General features: G+C 45.5%; 1 protein-coding gene across 3 annotated transcripts in view; it reads right to left on the bottom strand.

The window, feature by feature from the left end:
* mapk1 (mitogen-activated protein kinase 1) overlaps positions 1-16,796 on the bottom strand; it is a 91,829-nt gene that overhangs the window by 45,815 nt on the left and 29,218 nt on the right. Inside the window, exons 1-3 of one of the 3 annotated variants that reach the window (XM_069933667.1) lie at positions 13,606-13,860; positions 1,874-2,056; positions 367-556 (exon numbers count right to left, since the gene is read on the bottom strand). In XM_069933667.1, coding sequence (XP_069789768.1) covers positions 367-556; positions 1,874-2,056; positions 13,606-13,655 — 423 coding nt within the window. In that variant the 5' untranslated portion in view covers positions 13,656-13,860. Of the gene's footprint in view, positions 1-366; positions 557-1,873; positions 2,057-13,605; positions 13,861-16,796 lie in introns of those variants that run through there. The other 2 variants (XM_069933668.1, XM_069933666.1) reach the window with 2 other exon arrangements.

Below are 16,796 nucleotides of genomic sequence, written 5' to 3'. Positions count from 1 at the left end.
TAGAATGGCCTACTAACTGGCTCTGTAGTAGCCCATTCATTATATAATGTTAATGATTCCAAGGATTCTCAGCCATTGAATTTTAGAATTGGAGGTGGGCAATAAATGGTCTTGCCAGCAGTACACAAATCCTATCAATAAAGTCACAAAGTCCCCTCCTTCCTCAGCACTGGCCCCAATGCCCTGGAGTCTGAAATATTTCCTCCTACTCTTTCTCAAACATGCACTCAACATGCTTTCTCCATGGTTTGAAGGGACACCCAAGAAGAGCCAGTGTTACTGGTAGACCAATATTTCACTTTATTAATTTTTGAAATTTCAGTGTTAGCTGTGATTTTAAAATGTGGGGAAAAAATTTATACTAACCTTCAGGTCACAGGTAGTATTGAGCAAAAGGTTGGATGGCTTGAGATCCCGGTGAAGGACATTGGCAGAGTGGATGTACTTTAAGCCTCGGAGAATCTGATACAGGAAGTAACAGATGTGATCATTGCTAAGTTGCTGAGTCTTCAGCAGTTTATACAGGTCTGTTTCCATCAGATCCTGAACAATGTACCTGCAAGCAGAGTTAAGGAACCAACCTTTCTAAAAATGCCTGCAAATTGAAAACAAAACCAATGGATTCACAATTTTACACGAAGAGCTTTAAGTTCAGTAACATTTTTCTAATTTTGCAAAACAACCTTGTAAAACAAGTAAAATCTACAGTTAGGGATTAAATGAATTGAATGATCACAAGCCCCAACCACTATCCTTGTCAACTAAGAATTGAAGTTATACATGCTTCGTGCCAACACCCATTAAGAATTGAAAATGTGGCTTTTCATGCAGGACAGCAACTTAAATATCCAGAATTAAAACAGCAAAATACTAAGTGTGCATAAGTCTCACCACTCAATAGCCAGAGAAATCACAAATACCATTATATATTGTCACCTTTAAATGTCCTAAGATTGTTCTTTTAATCATTATAGTCCTTCTGTAAAAGAGCTGTGAACAGAGAATTTCTGTACGTTTATCCTGCAAAGAAACAATACTGTAGTAATGCATGGTGCATAGCTAGCAGGAAAATCTGTGGATGATAGCATTCCTTGTCAATTTAATGGAAGTGACCAGAAGGACCCATGGAATTAAATTCTGTTATGCATTTAATAAAACAGCCTCCACTACTTTATTCAGTCTTGTTGAGCCCAGCCCACAATTTAGTAAGATCCTGGCTCATCTGGCCACGGTCTCAACTCCACTCACCCATCTGTTCCCATAACCATCAATTCCCCTATTCAAAAAAAATCTCTTAAATACATTTAATAAAGCAGCCTCCACTGCTTTTATTAGACAGGAATTCCATAGATTCAATACAATCTGAGAGAAGCTGTTATTCTTCATCTTTATCTAATATCTAGTCCCTCAAATCTTCAAGCCTCACCTGCCAATGGAAACAACCTCCCTGTTTCCATCTTATCTAGTCCTTTCATAATTTCACATGCTTCCAGAAGATCCCTCCTTACCCTTCTAAACTCCCAACAATTATTCCCATAGGCTTCTCGATCTCTCCTCCTGAGCTTTGCAACAAGAATAGTTAAGAGTTCCCTGCTCTGATGACCAGGTGACAATTCCTTCCTTGAGTGATTCAATGCCAGTTTATGACAATCTGGCAACTTCATGTTACCATCGCCCAATTTAATAATTTCCGCACAAATTCTAAGTTTAGCTAATTCAATTAAATACCACAGGTACCATTACTGGATTTGAACTTGTGTATCCAAGTTGTTACTCCAGACTTTGATGACTAGCTCAGTATACAATTTAACTATTGCCTTGCTGTTCCCTTGATTTATACCTTGAGTAAATACAAATTTTAAAACCAGGATACACATCTTTCATTTGGTCAATGGTGGGGGATCGAATGATGTCATTGATGCCGATGATGTTCTCATGTTTGAAGCGCAGCAGGATTTTAATCTCACGCAAGGTCCGCTGGCAGTATGTCTGATGCTCGAAAGGACTGATCTTTTTGATAGCCACACGAACTTTATTCACGTTGTCATGCGCTGAGCTGCAAAAACAATGTGAAATACTAGTTCATCGAAAAGCATTTTTTTTTTTAAATACTGACAATACAGATAAATAAAGCTATTGGGTAATCTGAAAATGAAAGTGGAAACTTTAGGCAGTAGATGAAAAGGGAGGGGATGAAGGGAAGGAATATTAGATTTTCCAATAAATTGATCACAATGCACTAAAAGTACACCTAATGACCCCAACGCTTTCCCCTCATTTGTGAACAACGGTAAGGTTAATCATGCTGTGAACCAATTGATTGTGTTAGTACAGCAATTGTCAGTTTCAGCTGGGCATAAATTGAATGCTAGTCTCGAGATCTGCACTACATTGCAAAAAATTGCAGAGGGGCAAAGCTTTAAAAAAAATTATACCATGTAAGTAATCTCCATTAAACTAAACAAATATAAAAACTTGTGTAGGTAAGATTCACAGCACTATTAGAAAAATATCAAGTGAGAATCAGTGAGAATTGGTAAGAACATCTCCTCCACAATCTCCATCAGTACTGGAGATCCACAGGGCTGTGTTCTTAGCCCCCTGCTCTACTCAGTAAAACAAGGTACAGGAGGGAGATTGAAAACTTGGCTGATTGGTGCACTAACAATCTCACACTCAATGTCACCAAAACCAAGGAGATGACTGTGGACCAGGAAGGGAAAACCAGGTGTACAACTGTATTGGGAGGGTTGCAGCTGTCATGTGATAGCACTGCCCCCAAGTAGCCAGAGGACACACCAGCTGCCAATCAAGGTTTGGTTCCGCCCCATCCATTAGTGCACACCTTGCTGTTGGTCACATGTAAATTACCTGGACTCCACTCTCCAGCTTGCCTGTACTTGGCCTTGGGCCATTGGCTGTTGTAATTAGATTAACCCTCCTGCCACTGAGCTATTGGCCCCCAGTAAATGATGTGGGCTTGTCCCTCTAGCCCTATAAAGGTGCCCTGTGTTCTTTGTTCTCCCTCTCTGCCAGCTTGGGACCACCCTGCTTTACTCCAGGCCTAGAAATGTGGAAGGGCACTGGAGAAACTGTTGGTAAGATGTGCACTGTTAAAAGGGTTGGGAGTGTTTAACTAGTGTCCTTTGTAGCATAGAGCTGTGCCTGCATGGAGTTGAGGGGTGGTGGGGGATAGTAGTGATATTTCCCTGATCATTGTATGTACCAGTTCAGTGTCAGTGCCTGCCTGCGCACGCCTGCCATCAGTTGCCTTCTGTAAATAAAATCCTTCCCTACATCAAAACTGTGTTCAAAGTCCTTGCCTTTGAGACCTACCAAACCGGTTTCCTCACTCACAACAACCCAGTGATCATTGGGCTTATCAGAGGTGGAAAGGGTGAGAAAATGTAAATTCTTGGGAGTCACTACCTCAAAGGACCTTCCTGGATGCAAAACATTAATGTCATCCTAAAGAAAACAAGTTAGCAACAACCGTTTTGCATGACATCGAAAACTTTGGCAAACTTCTACAAATTTAGAATGCTAAGTGTGCTGACCAGCTACATCAGAGTCTGATATGGGTACACCAATATCTCTGACCAAAATGTCCTGCAAAAGGTAATGGCCAGGACATCATAGATAAAACCCTCCACACCATTGAGAACATCTATAGGGAACACTACAGTCAGAGAGCAGCAGCAATTATCAGGATCCAAACCACCCAGCACACTCTCTGTTCTCACTGCTACCATCAGGAAAGAGGTATAGGTGCCACAAGACTCGCACCAGCAGGTTTTTGTCTCCTATGGATATTGAAAGACTGGCCGAGTTCCTCCAGTATTTTCGGTGTGTTTTTACTACAATCACAGGGACTGCAGAGTTTCATGTTTCACTCAAGAACAGCTGCTAACCCTCTACCATCAGACTCCTAAACAACAAAGTCAGATTCATTTAAGGACTCTTTATACATTTATTACTGAATATTTATTTTCTGTATTGCAGTTTGTTTGCACTGCCTTCTTGTTTACATTTCTCTCTTTTGCATACATATCTTTTCTTGAGTAGTTTTGTTTTGCTCAACCATAGTGGAAATCCTGCCAGGCCCACAGAAAAAAAGAATCCCAGGGATGTATATGATGCCATGCATGTTCTCTGACAAAAAATTTGAACTTTGAATGCTGATGTTCTTGGGTATTTTGAGATAAAGGTGAATTAAAAGTTTGATTCCAAATGGGCTTATCCACAGAAGACAGAAGGTAGTGGTGGAAGAGTGTTATTCTGCAAAAGATCTGTGACCAGTGATGTTCCACTGGTACTGGGACCCTTGTTATTTGTGATACATACTTCAATTAAAATGTAGATAGGTGAGTTGTTAAGGAAGATATAGCCAAATATACTGCTGAAACGAAGGGTTGTGAATGTGGTTCACATATAACCCCTCCCCTCTATTGGGCATCAAAAATTCCTGCTGCCTTGGAAAATTTAAATTTTTGTGAATTAAAAAATTTAGACATACAGCATGGTAACAGGCCATTTCAGCCCATGAACCTGTGCCGCCCAATTATATCCAACTGACCTATAACCCCTGGTATGTTTAGAACTAGGAGGTGTGGGTGCAAGTGAAGCATTTCCTGCAGTCACAGTGGTAGGTACTAAGGGAGCATTTTGTGGGACGAATTAGTCCTGGAGGGAGTCCTTGTCTCCTTGAAAAGCAGAGAGGGAAGGATATGTGATGATATGTCTGGTTGTGGTACAACATATTTGGCGGAAAATGCAGAGGTTAATATGTTGGATGCGGAGGCTGGTGGTCAGAGAGGACAAGAGGAATCCTGTCCTTGTTGCAAAGTAACATAAAAGTGCTGGAGAAGCTGCTGTAAAATTTTATTTCAAATTTAAACATACAGCACAGTAACAGGCCATTTCGGCCCATGAGCCTGTGCCGCCCAATTAACCTACGTCTCCTGTATGTTTCGAATGGTGGGAGGAAACCAAAGAGCCCGGGTAAAACCCACACAAACATTGGGAAAATGTACCAATTCCTTACAGACAGAGGAATTTGAACCCCGGTCCCCATCGTGGCATGGTAACAGTATTTATGTGTCAGGGGAACTTGGGGGGGGGGGGGGAGGAGGGTTCTCAGTCCATAGCTCTTAGAAAATGGTCAAGCAAATAGCCCAGGTAGTCAACAAAGCAGCTGGCTTGCTTAGTTTCAATTGGCCAGGTATGGAGTACAATGAAGAAGCGTTGCAGTGATGTGCACCTTTGATTTGGTCGCGCTTAGAGTGTTGTGTGCCATTCTGGTCGTCTGATGACAGAAAGGATGCGGAGGCTTTGGAAAGGGTACAGAAGAGATTTATAAGGATGCTGCCCCAATTAGATGAGCTAAAGAGGTTGGACAAATTTGGATAATTTTCTTCAGAGGATTAGAACCCGAGAGGGGACCGGACAGGTTTATAATGGCAGGCAGACATTCAATCATTCTGTGTGTTGAACTTTGGTCGTCATTAAAGATGTACTATTTTTGGTGGTAACTTCTATGAAAATAACAAGATGCAAATATGAATTGAGAAATTGAACATCTCTAACCCTGACAGTCAGATAGAAATGTTCTTGTGGTTCAATAAATGTTAGAAGTAGACAATTTTTTTTCATTGTAAATTGTGGTATTATTTGCAGTTTCACCTTTCAAGGAAGATCAAGTTGTGCAGACAAAGCAGCAGTTCCACCAGTTCAATAGAAATTCATTGAGGACAAAATGTATTTGGGGGTAGAGATTTTATGCTAACTGAATTATAAGAGGCCTTGGGAAAGTGCTAGGAATAAATAGGAATAGCGGACAATTTTCTTTTTAAACACGGTGGGGAAGTTGGTTATGCTGTAGCGCTTAATTTATATAGCATGCGAAAGTTGGTAGTATTATCGCGTACAATTTATCAATACCATGGGGAGAAAAGCAATGGCGGACCTGGCCTCCAAGAATTCTATGTGGCAGAGAGAGGACTGTATGCATGGAGCATTCATGGAGGCATTTTTCTGCCACATGGCATTCTGGGAAGTCAGGTCCACCATTGCTTTTTCTCCACGGTCTTTATAAATTGTGCACTATAGCTACCAACTTTCCCACACTGTTTAAAAATTGTTTGCTCTCTTTCTCTCCCCCCCCACCCCACCCCTGCTGCAACTTACCCACGACAAAGTTTATACCTTCCTTTTAAATTTTTTCTTCCTTCAAGTTTTTACACTCACTCAGGGTTATTTCAAACCCACAATGCAATTGCCCATTTCACACTTGCCTGATTGCAATGCTGGTGTCTGTAGATGCCAGGAATTGTACTCTGGGTTGAGGCTGTCAATGCCCGGTGTGAGATGATGTCATCTGATGCCAGCAATGAGCTGATTTTGCTTTCACACTAACCGATTGGTGGTTAATTCCTGGGATCACTTGCAATTGTGAAAGGGGCTACTGACACATCTTGCAGTATATGTTATAACAAACTATGTGCAAGTCTTGTACACAAAAATCAATAAAGTGCAGAAGAATCCTTAAATGAGTTCTGATTGAGTATGTTGTTGAGGAGTCTGATGGTGGAGGGGTAGCAGCTGTTCCTGAACCTGGTGGGGTGATTCCTGATGGTCGCAGCAAGAACAGAGCGTGTGCAGGGTGGTGTGGGTCCTTGACAATTGCTGCTACTCTCTGATGGCAGCGTTCCCTGCAGATGTTCTCGATATTGGGGAGGGTTTCACCTGATGTCCTGGGCTGTGCCCACTACCTTTTAGAGGCTTTACGCCCAGGGGTATTGGTGTCCCCATACCAAACCGTGATGCAGCTGGTCAGCACTCTTTCCACCACACTTCTGTAGAAATTTGTCAGGGTTTCAGGTGTCATACCAAATCTTCACAAATTCTTGAGGAAGTAAAGGCACTGAAGTGTTTTCTTCGTGATGCCATTAGTGTTGAGTCCAGGAAAGATTGCCCCTCAATTATTAGGCAAATCTGCATACTCTTTGGCTTGGCTTCGCGGACGAAGATTTATGGAGGGGGTAAAAAAGTCCACGTCAGCTGCAGGCTCGTTTGTGGCTGACCAGTCCGATGCGGGACAGGCAGACACGATTGCAGCGGTTGCAAGGGAAAATTGGTTGGTTGGGGTTGGGTGTTGGGTTTTTCCTCCTTTGCCTTTTGTCAGTGAGGTGGGCTCTGCGGTCTTCTTCAAAGGAGGCTGCTGCCCGCCAAACTGTGAGGCGCCAAGATGCACGGTTTGAGGCGTTATCAGCCCACTGGCGGTGGTCAATGTGGCAGGCACCAAGAGATTTCTTTAGGCAGTCCTTGTACCTTTTCTTTGGTGCACCTCTGTCACGGTGGCCAGTGGAGAGCTCGCCATATAATACGATCTTGGGAAGGCGATGGTCCTCCATTCTGGAGACGTGACCCATCCAGCGCAGCTGGATCTTCAGCAGCGTGGACTCGATGCTGTCGACCTCTGCCATCTCGAGTACCTCGACGTTAGGGGTGTGAGCGCTCCAATGGATGTTGAGGATGGAGCGGAGACAACGCTGGTGGAAGCGTTCTAGGAGCCGTAGGTGGTGCCGGTAGAGGACCCATGATTCGGAGCCGAACAGGAGTGTGGGTATGACAACGGCTCTGTATACGCTTATCTTTGTGAGGTTTTTCAGTTGGTTGTTTTTCCAGACTCTTTTGTGTAGTCTTCCAAAGGCGCTATTTGCCTTGGCGAGTCTGTTGTCTATCTCATTGTCGATCCTTGCATCTGATGAAATGGTGCAGCCGAGATAGGTAAACTGGTTGACCGTTTTGAGTTTTGTGTGCCCGATGGAGATGTGGGGGGGCTGGTAGTCATGGTGGGGAGCTGGCTGATGGAGGACCTCAGTTTTCTTCAGGCTGACTTCCAGGCCAAACATTTTGGCAGTTTCCGCAAAGCAGGACGTCAAGCGCTGAAGAGCTGGCTCTGAATGGGCAACTAAAGCGGCATCATCTGCAAAGAGTAGTTCACGGACAAGTTTCTCTTGTGTCTTGGTGTGAGCTTGCAGGCGCCTCAGATTGAAGAGACTGCCATCCGTGCGGTACCGGATGTAAACAGCGTCTTCATTGTTGGGGTCTTTCATGGCTTGGTTCAGCATCATGCTGAAGAAGATTGAAAAGAGGGTTGGTGCGAGAACACAGCCTTGCTTCACGCCATTGTTAATGGAGAAGGGTTCAGAGAGCTCATTGCTGTATCTGACCCGACCTTGTTGGTTTTCATGCAGTTGGATAATCATGTTGAGGAACTTTGGGGGACATCCGATGCGCTCTAGTATTTGCCAAAGCCCTTTCCTGCTCACGGTGTCGAAGGCTTTGGTGAGGTCAACAAAGGTGATGTAGAGTCCTTTGTTTTGTTCTCTGCACTTTTCTTGGAGCTGTCTGAGGGCAAAGACCATGTCAGTGGTTCCTCTGTTTGCGCGAAAGCCGCACTGTGATTCTGGGAGAATATTCTCAGCGACACTAGGTATTATTCTATTTAGTAGAATCCTAGCGAAGATTTTGCCTGCAATGGAGAGCAACGTGATTCCCCTGTAGTTTGAGCAGTCTGATTTCTCGCCTTTGTTTTTGTACAGGGTGATGATGGTGGCATCACGAAGATCCTGAGGCAGTTTACCTTGGTCCCAACAAAGCTTGAAAAACTCATGCAGTTTGGCATGCAGAGTTTTGCCGCCAGCCTTCCAGACTTCTGGGGGGATTCCATCCATACCTGCTGCTTTGCCACTTTTCAGTTGTTCGATTGCCTTATATGTCTCATCCAGGGTGGGAACCTCATCCAGCTCTAGCCTTAGGGGCTGTTGAGGGAGCTGGAGCAGGGCGGAATCTTGGACTGAGCGGTTGGTACTGAAAAGAGATTGGAAGTGTTCTGACCATCGGTTGAGGATGGAGATCTTGTCGCTGAGGAGGACTTTGCCGTCTGAGCTGCGCAGCGGGCTTTGGACTTGGGGTGAGGGGCCGTACACAGCCTTTAGAGCCTCGTAGAAACCCCTGAAGTCGCCAATGTCCGCGCTGAGCTGTGTTCGTTTGGCGAGGCTAGTCCACCACTCATTTTGGATCTCCCGGAGTTTGCGCTGAAGATGGCTGCATGCGCGACGGAAGGCTTGTTTCTTCTCTGGACAGGACGGCTTTGTAAGGTGAGCCTGGTGGGCAGCTCGCTTCTTTGCCAGCAGCTCCTGGATTTCCTGGCTGTTTTCATCAAACCAGTCCTTGTTTATCCTGGAGGAGAAGCCCAGTACCTCTTCAGTGGATTGCAGTATGGTAGCCTTCAACTGATCCCAGAGGGTTTCAGGGGACGGGTCCGTGAGGCGGGTTGCAACGTCGAGCTTTGCTTTGAGGTTTGCCTGGAAGTTTCCTCTCGCTTCGTCTGACTGCAGTTTTCCAACATTGAACCTCTTTCTGGGGGCTTTATTGTTCCTGGGCTTTGGCTTGAAGTGAAGGTTGAGCTTGCAGCGAACCAGCCGGTGGTCAGTGTGGCATTCCGCGCTAGGCATGACCCTGGTGTGGAGCACATCTTGTTTGTCACTTTCTCGCACCAGGATGTAGTCCAGGAGGTGCCAGTGTTTGGATCGGGGATGCATCCAGGTGGTCTTAAGGCTGTCCCTCTGCTGAAAAAGGGTGTTTGTAATGACAAGCCGCTGTTCTGCGCAGAGCTCCAACAGGAGGCGCCCATTGTCGTTGCACTTGCCGACGCCATGCTTGCCCAGGATTCCTGGCCAGGTTTCTGAGTCTTTGCCGACACGAGCGTTGAAGTCGCCCAGGATGACAACCTTGTCGGCTGTAGGGGTACGTTGGATGAGGTTGCGCAGGTCGGTGTAGAACTTGTTCTTTTCTGCTGGTTCCGCCTGGAGGGTTGGAGCATAGACACTGATGAGGGTGATGTGACGCTTGTTTTGAAGTGGGAGTCGCATGGACATGATTCGGTCCGAGAGGCCTGTCGGAAGGTTTTCGAGTTTGGAGGCAATGAAGCTCTTGACCATGAAGCCTACACCAGATAGGCGTCGTTCATCCGAAGGCTTGCCAGACCAGTAGAGTGTGTAGCCCGCGCCGCGTTCTTGGAGGCTGCCTACATCTGCCAGGCGGACTTCACTGAGAGCGGCTATGTCGATGTCAAGTCTGAGGAGTTCATGTGCAATGAGGGCAGACCGACGTTCAGGTCGGTGGCTGTCAGTCTTGTCTTGCATGGTTCTGATGTTCCAGCATGCTAGCTTGAGTTTGTGAGCATCTTTTGAGGGGGAGGACGTGGAGGGGGAGGACGTGGAGGGGGAGGACGTGGAGGGGGAGGACGTGGAGGGGGAGGACGTGGAGGGGGAGGACGTGGAGGGGGAGGACGTGGAGGGGGAGGACGTGGAGGGGGAGGACGTGGAGGGGGAGGACGTGGACCTGTCCTCGGGCCTGCGCAAAGGAGCTTTTAGGTGGAGTGCAGTGCGTGCAGTACTGGCCCCACCCTTTACACCCATGGTTCGTGTGCCGTGGCCAAGCAAGCTGGGACGTGGCAGCGAGGTCCTTGGGTCGTAGGTTTTATATCGGAGTGGCCTTCTCCTATGCAGGTTTCTTACCCGGGCTGGAGGGGCCTGCCTCCCCTCCTAGGTCGGTCCATACTGCCCGGACCCGGGCCGAGGCTGGACTGGGGCCACCGCCTCCCACTCCCTGCCCGGACCGGGGCCTCCGCCTGCCTCACTCGACCGAGGCCGGGGCCGCCGTCTCCCCCTTGCTCCTGCCCGTATCGGGGCCGCCGCCGTCTACCCTTCGCCCGGACCGGGGCCGGGGCCGCTGCTGCTCTCCCTGTGCCTGGACTGGGGCCGCCGCCTCCCACTCCCTGTCCGGACCGGGGCCTCCGCCTGCCTCACTCGACCGAGGCCGCCGTCTCCCCCTTGCTCCTGCCCGTATCGGGGCCGCCGCCGTCTACCCTTCGCCCGGACCGGGGCCGGGGCCGCTGCTGCTCTCCCTGTGCCCGGACTGGGGCCGCCGCCTCCCCCTTGCTCCTGCCCGGATCGGGGCCGCCGCCGTCTACCCTTCGCCCGGACCGGGGCCGCCGCCGTCTACCCTTCGCCCGGACCGGGGCCGGGGCCGCTGCTGCTCTCCCTGTGCCCGGACTGGGGCCGCCGTCTCCCCCTTGCTCCTGCCCGGATCGGGGCCGCCGCCGTCTACCCTTCGCCCGGACCGGGGCCGGGGCCGCTGCTGCTCTCCCTGTGCCCGGACTGGCACACTATGCATACTATGTCATAAACAACCACTTTATTTGATCATCATATTCTGTCCCTCAAAGCACCTTGTTTATATCGGTCTAGAGTGGCCTCTCATTTAAAGGATGTACAAAAGTTACGAGTGGTTTGTTATAACGTACGCAATAAGATGTCTCAGAGATAGAAACATTTTGGCAGGATGTTTTGCTCTTATGAAGAACTTAAGACAACAGAATGGATATCATCTACAAAAGTCGTCAGTATTAGACCAAAACAAGATTTCAAACAACCTACTTCATGAAGAACCATGCGAGTAAGGCAACACACTCATATTCATCCTCTGCACTGCATACAACTGCAAAGTCTATTATCGCTAGAGCACAGTAGATGGGCTCTGTTTGAAATTGGCCTCAAATCAGCATCAGGGGCAGCATCCATGATGATATTGCTCCAAAATTTAAAGATAAATTCCCAAATTGTACACTATATGAAAGGTACCTTAATTAAAATATCAGAAATAGATGTCAGATTTATTGTCAGAGTACATACACGACATCATATACAAACCCGAGATACTTTTTCCTGCGGGCATGGCAGAAATACCACTAATTGGTAGTGCAAAATACTCTACGCACCATAAACATGTAAACAAGTTAAAAAACTGTAAACATAATGAATATAAACAAACTGACTTGGGCACTTTATTGATTTTCTTTTAGTTCTTTCTGTATTGCACAGTCAGAGTCCTTAAATGAGTCCCTGATTAAGTTTGTTGAGGAGTCTGATGGTGGCGGGGAGCAGCTGTTCCTGAACCTGGGGGTGCGAGTCTTGTGGCACCAATACCTCTTTCCTGATGGCAGCAGCGAGAACAGAGCATGAGCTGGTTGGTGTGGGTCTTTGATGATTCCTGCTGCCATCCGGCAGTAGCATATGTACTCAATAATAGGGACGGCATTGCCTGTGATGGCCTGGGCTGTGTCCACTACCTTTTGCAGGGCTTTATGCTCAGAGGTATTGATGTTCCCATACCAGAGCATGATACAATAGGCACACTTTTCAACACATCTGTAGAAATTTGCCAGGGTTTCTGGTGCTATACCAAACCTCTGCAAACTCCTGAAGAAGCAGAGGCGCTGACGTGCTTTCTTCATTATGTTATTGGTGTGTTAGGTCCAGGAAAGATCCTATGAGATGGTGTCTCCCAAGAACTTAAATGTGCTCACCCTCTCCACCCCTGATCCCCCAATGACCACTGGATTGTATACCTCTGGCTTTCCTTTCCTGAAGTCAACAATCAGCTCCTAGTTTTGGTGACATTGAGTATGAGGTTGTTGTTGGGGCTCCATTCAGCCAAGTTGTCAATCTCCCTCCTGTCTGCTGACCCATCCCCATCCTTGAGACAACCCACGACCGTGGTATCAGCAGCAGATTTGTAGATGGGGTTATTGCTGTACTGAGCTACAGTTATAAGTGTAAAGTGAGTGGAGCAGGGGATTATAAACACAGCCCTCTAGTGCTCCAGTACTAATGGAGATTGTGGAGAAGTTCTTACCAATCTTAACTGATTGTGGTCTGGAGATGAGAAAATCCATGATCCCATTACACTGTGGGGTGTTAACTCCCAAGTCTTGGAGTTTGCTGATCAGTTTTGAGGAGATGATGGTGTTAAATGCCAAACTGTAGTCAATAAAGAGCATCCTGATGTATGCATCTTTGCTGTCCAGGTGTTCCAGGGCTTTGTGTAGAGCCAGTGAAATGGCATCCGCCCCATAGACCTGTTTCTACAATAGGCAAACTGGAATGGATCCATGTCACTGTTCAGTCAGAAACTGATATGCTTCATCATCAGCCTTTTAACATTTAATCTCTGTTGAATTAAGTGTTAATGGTCGATAGTTGTTAAGGCAGGTTACGCTCTTCTTGGGCACCAGTAAAATTTCTAAAATGGTGCTGATGACTTTCTGTGGGCTGCAGAACCCCCATCAAAAAAACCTTTAAAAATAGAGGCCACTGATGTATGCAACAGTGAAAAGATTCAATTAAAATATTCCAAAATTAATAGGGTCAATAAAGACGAGATTCAGCTATATACAATCCAGAGGTGGTTTACTGTTTGTACCGAGCTAACTATTCTGAGCCACAAAGTTTGGTAAGTTACAAAGCACAGAGTTCCGCAAAGTTCCCCAACATTAGACAAGGAACATCAAGATCAAGACATATTTATCACTGTATCTGATCACTTATTAACATCACCAACATTTAAAAAAACATTCCTCAATTTTATTGGAATTGTTAGATCAGAAACCAGTGCAGAGGGAAGGAAAGCAGATTCCCAATTCACATTTATTCAATGCAAGGTTTAACTGTTAAGACAAAAAAAAACAGCACTTGCTGGAACTTGGAACTAAAAATGTTGGAAGAACTCAGCTGATCAAGCAGCATCTCCTTCTTCTTTGGCTTGGCTTCGCGGACGAAGATTTATGGAGGGGGTAAAAAGTCCACGTCAGCTGCAGGCTCGTTTGTGGCTCACAAGTCCGATGCGGGACAGGCAGACACGATTGCAGCGGTTGCAAGGGAAAATTGGTTGGTTGGGGTTAGGTGTTGGGTTTTTCCTCCTTTGCCTTTTGTCAGTGAGGTGGGCTCTGCGGTCTTCTTCAAAGGAGGTTGCTGCCCGCCAAACTGTGAGGCGCCAAGATGCACGGTTTGAGGCGTTATCAGCCCACTGGCGGTGGTCAATGTGGCAGGCACCAAGAGATTTCTTTAGGCAGTCTAAGGAAGCATTAAAAAACACATTTTGGTTTGAAATTCTGCATCATTGGCCGACCACAAGCTAGTTTATCACCACCCTGTTTGTGCGTCAATCTCCGATGTTTCTCAATTTACAAAGCAATCAACCAGAAATCCAAAACCCTAACCAGAAAATGCAAACATTCACTTAAATAACATTGTTTGAAAAGAATTACTCATTGGCACATTTTAGCTTTGCCAATAATAATGGCAGAAATCTACAGAAATGCGGTTTAAAAATCCAATTAATTAACAGGGTCAGGAGAGAAATTTGACCCTTGATCTGACCAATATGAGACTCCAGACACATCCATTCTCAATTGTGCCATCACCATAATTTTCAAACCAAGAGAACGCAAGGACAATGGGTGTATGGGAACACCTGCAGATTACCTTCCAAGCGATACAACAAACTGATAACTATTTCAATGGCTCATCATTGCCAATGTGCCCAATCTAGAACTTCCTGCCAAGGAACTACCTTCAGGAAAGCTGCTCACAACCACCTTCAAAAGGATAGGCAATTTCAACACTCAGATCACTATACTGCTTTCTTGATAAGGTTTTTTTTATAATTATCTAGGCTACATTAATTTATTACATTTCATCCATTACAACAGTTGATTTGTCACAGAAACTCAATGCTGTCAAAGCTTCAAAGAATAATGAAAAGATCTTCCATACATCTAAGCAGTTTAATTATAGCTCTTGCTGGTGGGATTTCAATTAATTTCCCTCTTCTAGAAAGCATAGACTTTTTTAACTGAAGAGTGCACTCTTAGGGAGGCAAACTGTTTTGCTTGCTATTCACTCTGCGGCAACCCTCTAACAGTCATATTTGATCAAGACAAATTATAAACAAGACCACACACACAAACTAAATGCAAAATAGTCACTTTTATAAGCAGATAAATATTTAACTTTGCGAACTGACATATTTATTCCTTTCTCTGAAATAAACTAAAGGGAGGCAGCTATTAGACCACTGCGAGCATAAATAGGGAAAAGGCAGCATCGTCAACTAGTGAAACACGGAAGTCTGCAGACACTGTGATTGTAGTCAAAACACACAGAAGGAACTCAGCCGGTCTCTCAACATCCATAAGAGGAAAAGGTATATTACTGATGTTTCAGGCTTGAGCCCTTCAAGGTACAAGCTAAAAAAGGAATTTGAATAAAGGCAGAAAAATGGTAGGGGGAAGAGTCAAGAATCAAAGGCTAAGTGGATAAGAGGTGGTGAGAATTAATTTTAGCTCTGTGAAAGGAGACAGGGAAAGGGAAGAGAGACACAGACAGCTGGGGGAAAGACTTCAGGAGCAACTAGAATAAGCTAAATCTGTAAATCATAGCAAAAACAAGACCAAAAAGGTGGGCAGCACAGTTAGCAACCCAAGTTTGAATCTGACGCTGTCTGTAGGAGTTTGTACATTCTCCCTGTGTCTTATGTGGGTTTTCTCTGGATGCTTTGGTTTCTTCCCACCCTTTAAGATGTGCGGGAGTAGAAGGCTAATTGGGGTATTTGGCTTGTGGGCCAGAAGGGCTCGTTACCATATTCCATGTCTAAATTGAAAACAAATTTCAGGAAATGTAGATCAAAAACTTCAAAACAATAAATTTAAAATAGAGGAGTTAGTGCTCAGTGCAGAAGCCAATCTCAGGCTGGGTAAATGCTTTGCACAACACCTCTGTTCAGTCCTCAAATATGACCCTTCGCTTTGACTTATTCGCCACTTAAATTTTCTGTTCTACATTTGGCTTCTTCCATTAATCTTAAAGCTTTAAAAGTAGCATTTTGCCTTCCAACTAGACATGCTGCAGCCCACAATTCAACAATTTCAGATGATCATCCTTTCCAGTTTGTCAGAGTTGGCCCATATTCTTTCATTTCAGATCTCCAGTCATATTCTGTTTCTCTGTTCCAGTTCTAATTTTAGTGACCCCTTCCATTCACGTCCATTCTCTCCAGATATTAGATACAACTAAAAAACACCCCTCTTTTTTGCTAAGCCTCCACCCCTTTTGTCTCAGTTGTCCCCACCCTACTTACTGCAGACATCTGCTGTTCTTTCACCTCTCCCATTTCTCTACAATTTGATAGAAAGGTTTCTAATTCTCTCCCTCCCCCCCCCCACCCCACAACGAAAGGTCACAGAGTTGAAACTTTAATTCTGCTTCTCTTCACACTTTGCCTAACCTGCTGAGTATTTTCAACATTTTCCGTTCCGATTGCTGCCAAAGTACTTAACCACAGCCAGTCTCACAGAAAATGATATTTCTTTCAAATTATCAACAGGGCAGTTTAGCCACTGCTCTACTCACTCTTCACCCATGATTGTGTGGTGATGCACAATTGAAATACCAACTACAAATTTACCAATGACACCATGGTCGTCGGCAGAATCACAGACGGCAATGAGCAAGGGTTCAGGAGGGAGATAAATCAGCTAACTCAGTGGTGTCACAACAACCTTAGTAAAACCAACAAGTTGATGACAGACTTCAGGAGGAGAAAAATCAGGAGAACATGAATCAATTCTCAATCAAGAGGTCAGCAGTGGAGAGGATCAAGAACTTCACATTCCTATGTGTCAACATCTCTGAAAAACTATCCTGGGGCAGTTGATGCAATCACAAAAGCGGCTTGCCAGCAGCTATACTTAATGAGAAGTTTGAGATTTGAAAAGTCACCAAGGATTCTTGCAAATTTGTACAGGTGTACCATAGAGAGTATTCTGACTGGTTGCATCACTGTCTGGTCTGAAGGGGCCAATACACAGGACAGCAAAAAAACGAGTT

Source organism: Narcine bancroftii, chromosome 4 (genome assembly GCF_036971445.1).
Source record: "Narcine bancroftii isolate sNarBan1 chromosome 4, sNarBan1.hap1, whole genome shotgun sequence".
Lineage (NCBI taxonomy): Eukaryota > Metazoa > Chordata > Chondrichthyes > Torpediniformes > Narcinidae > Narcine > Narcine bancroftii.
This window is presented reverse-complemented; position numbering and strand designations above follow the sequence as displayed.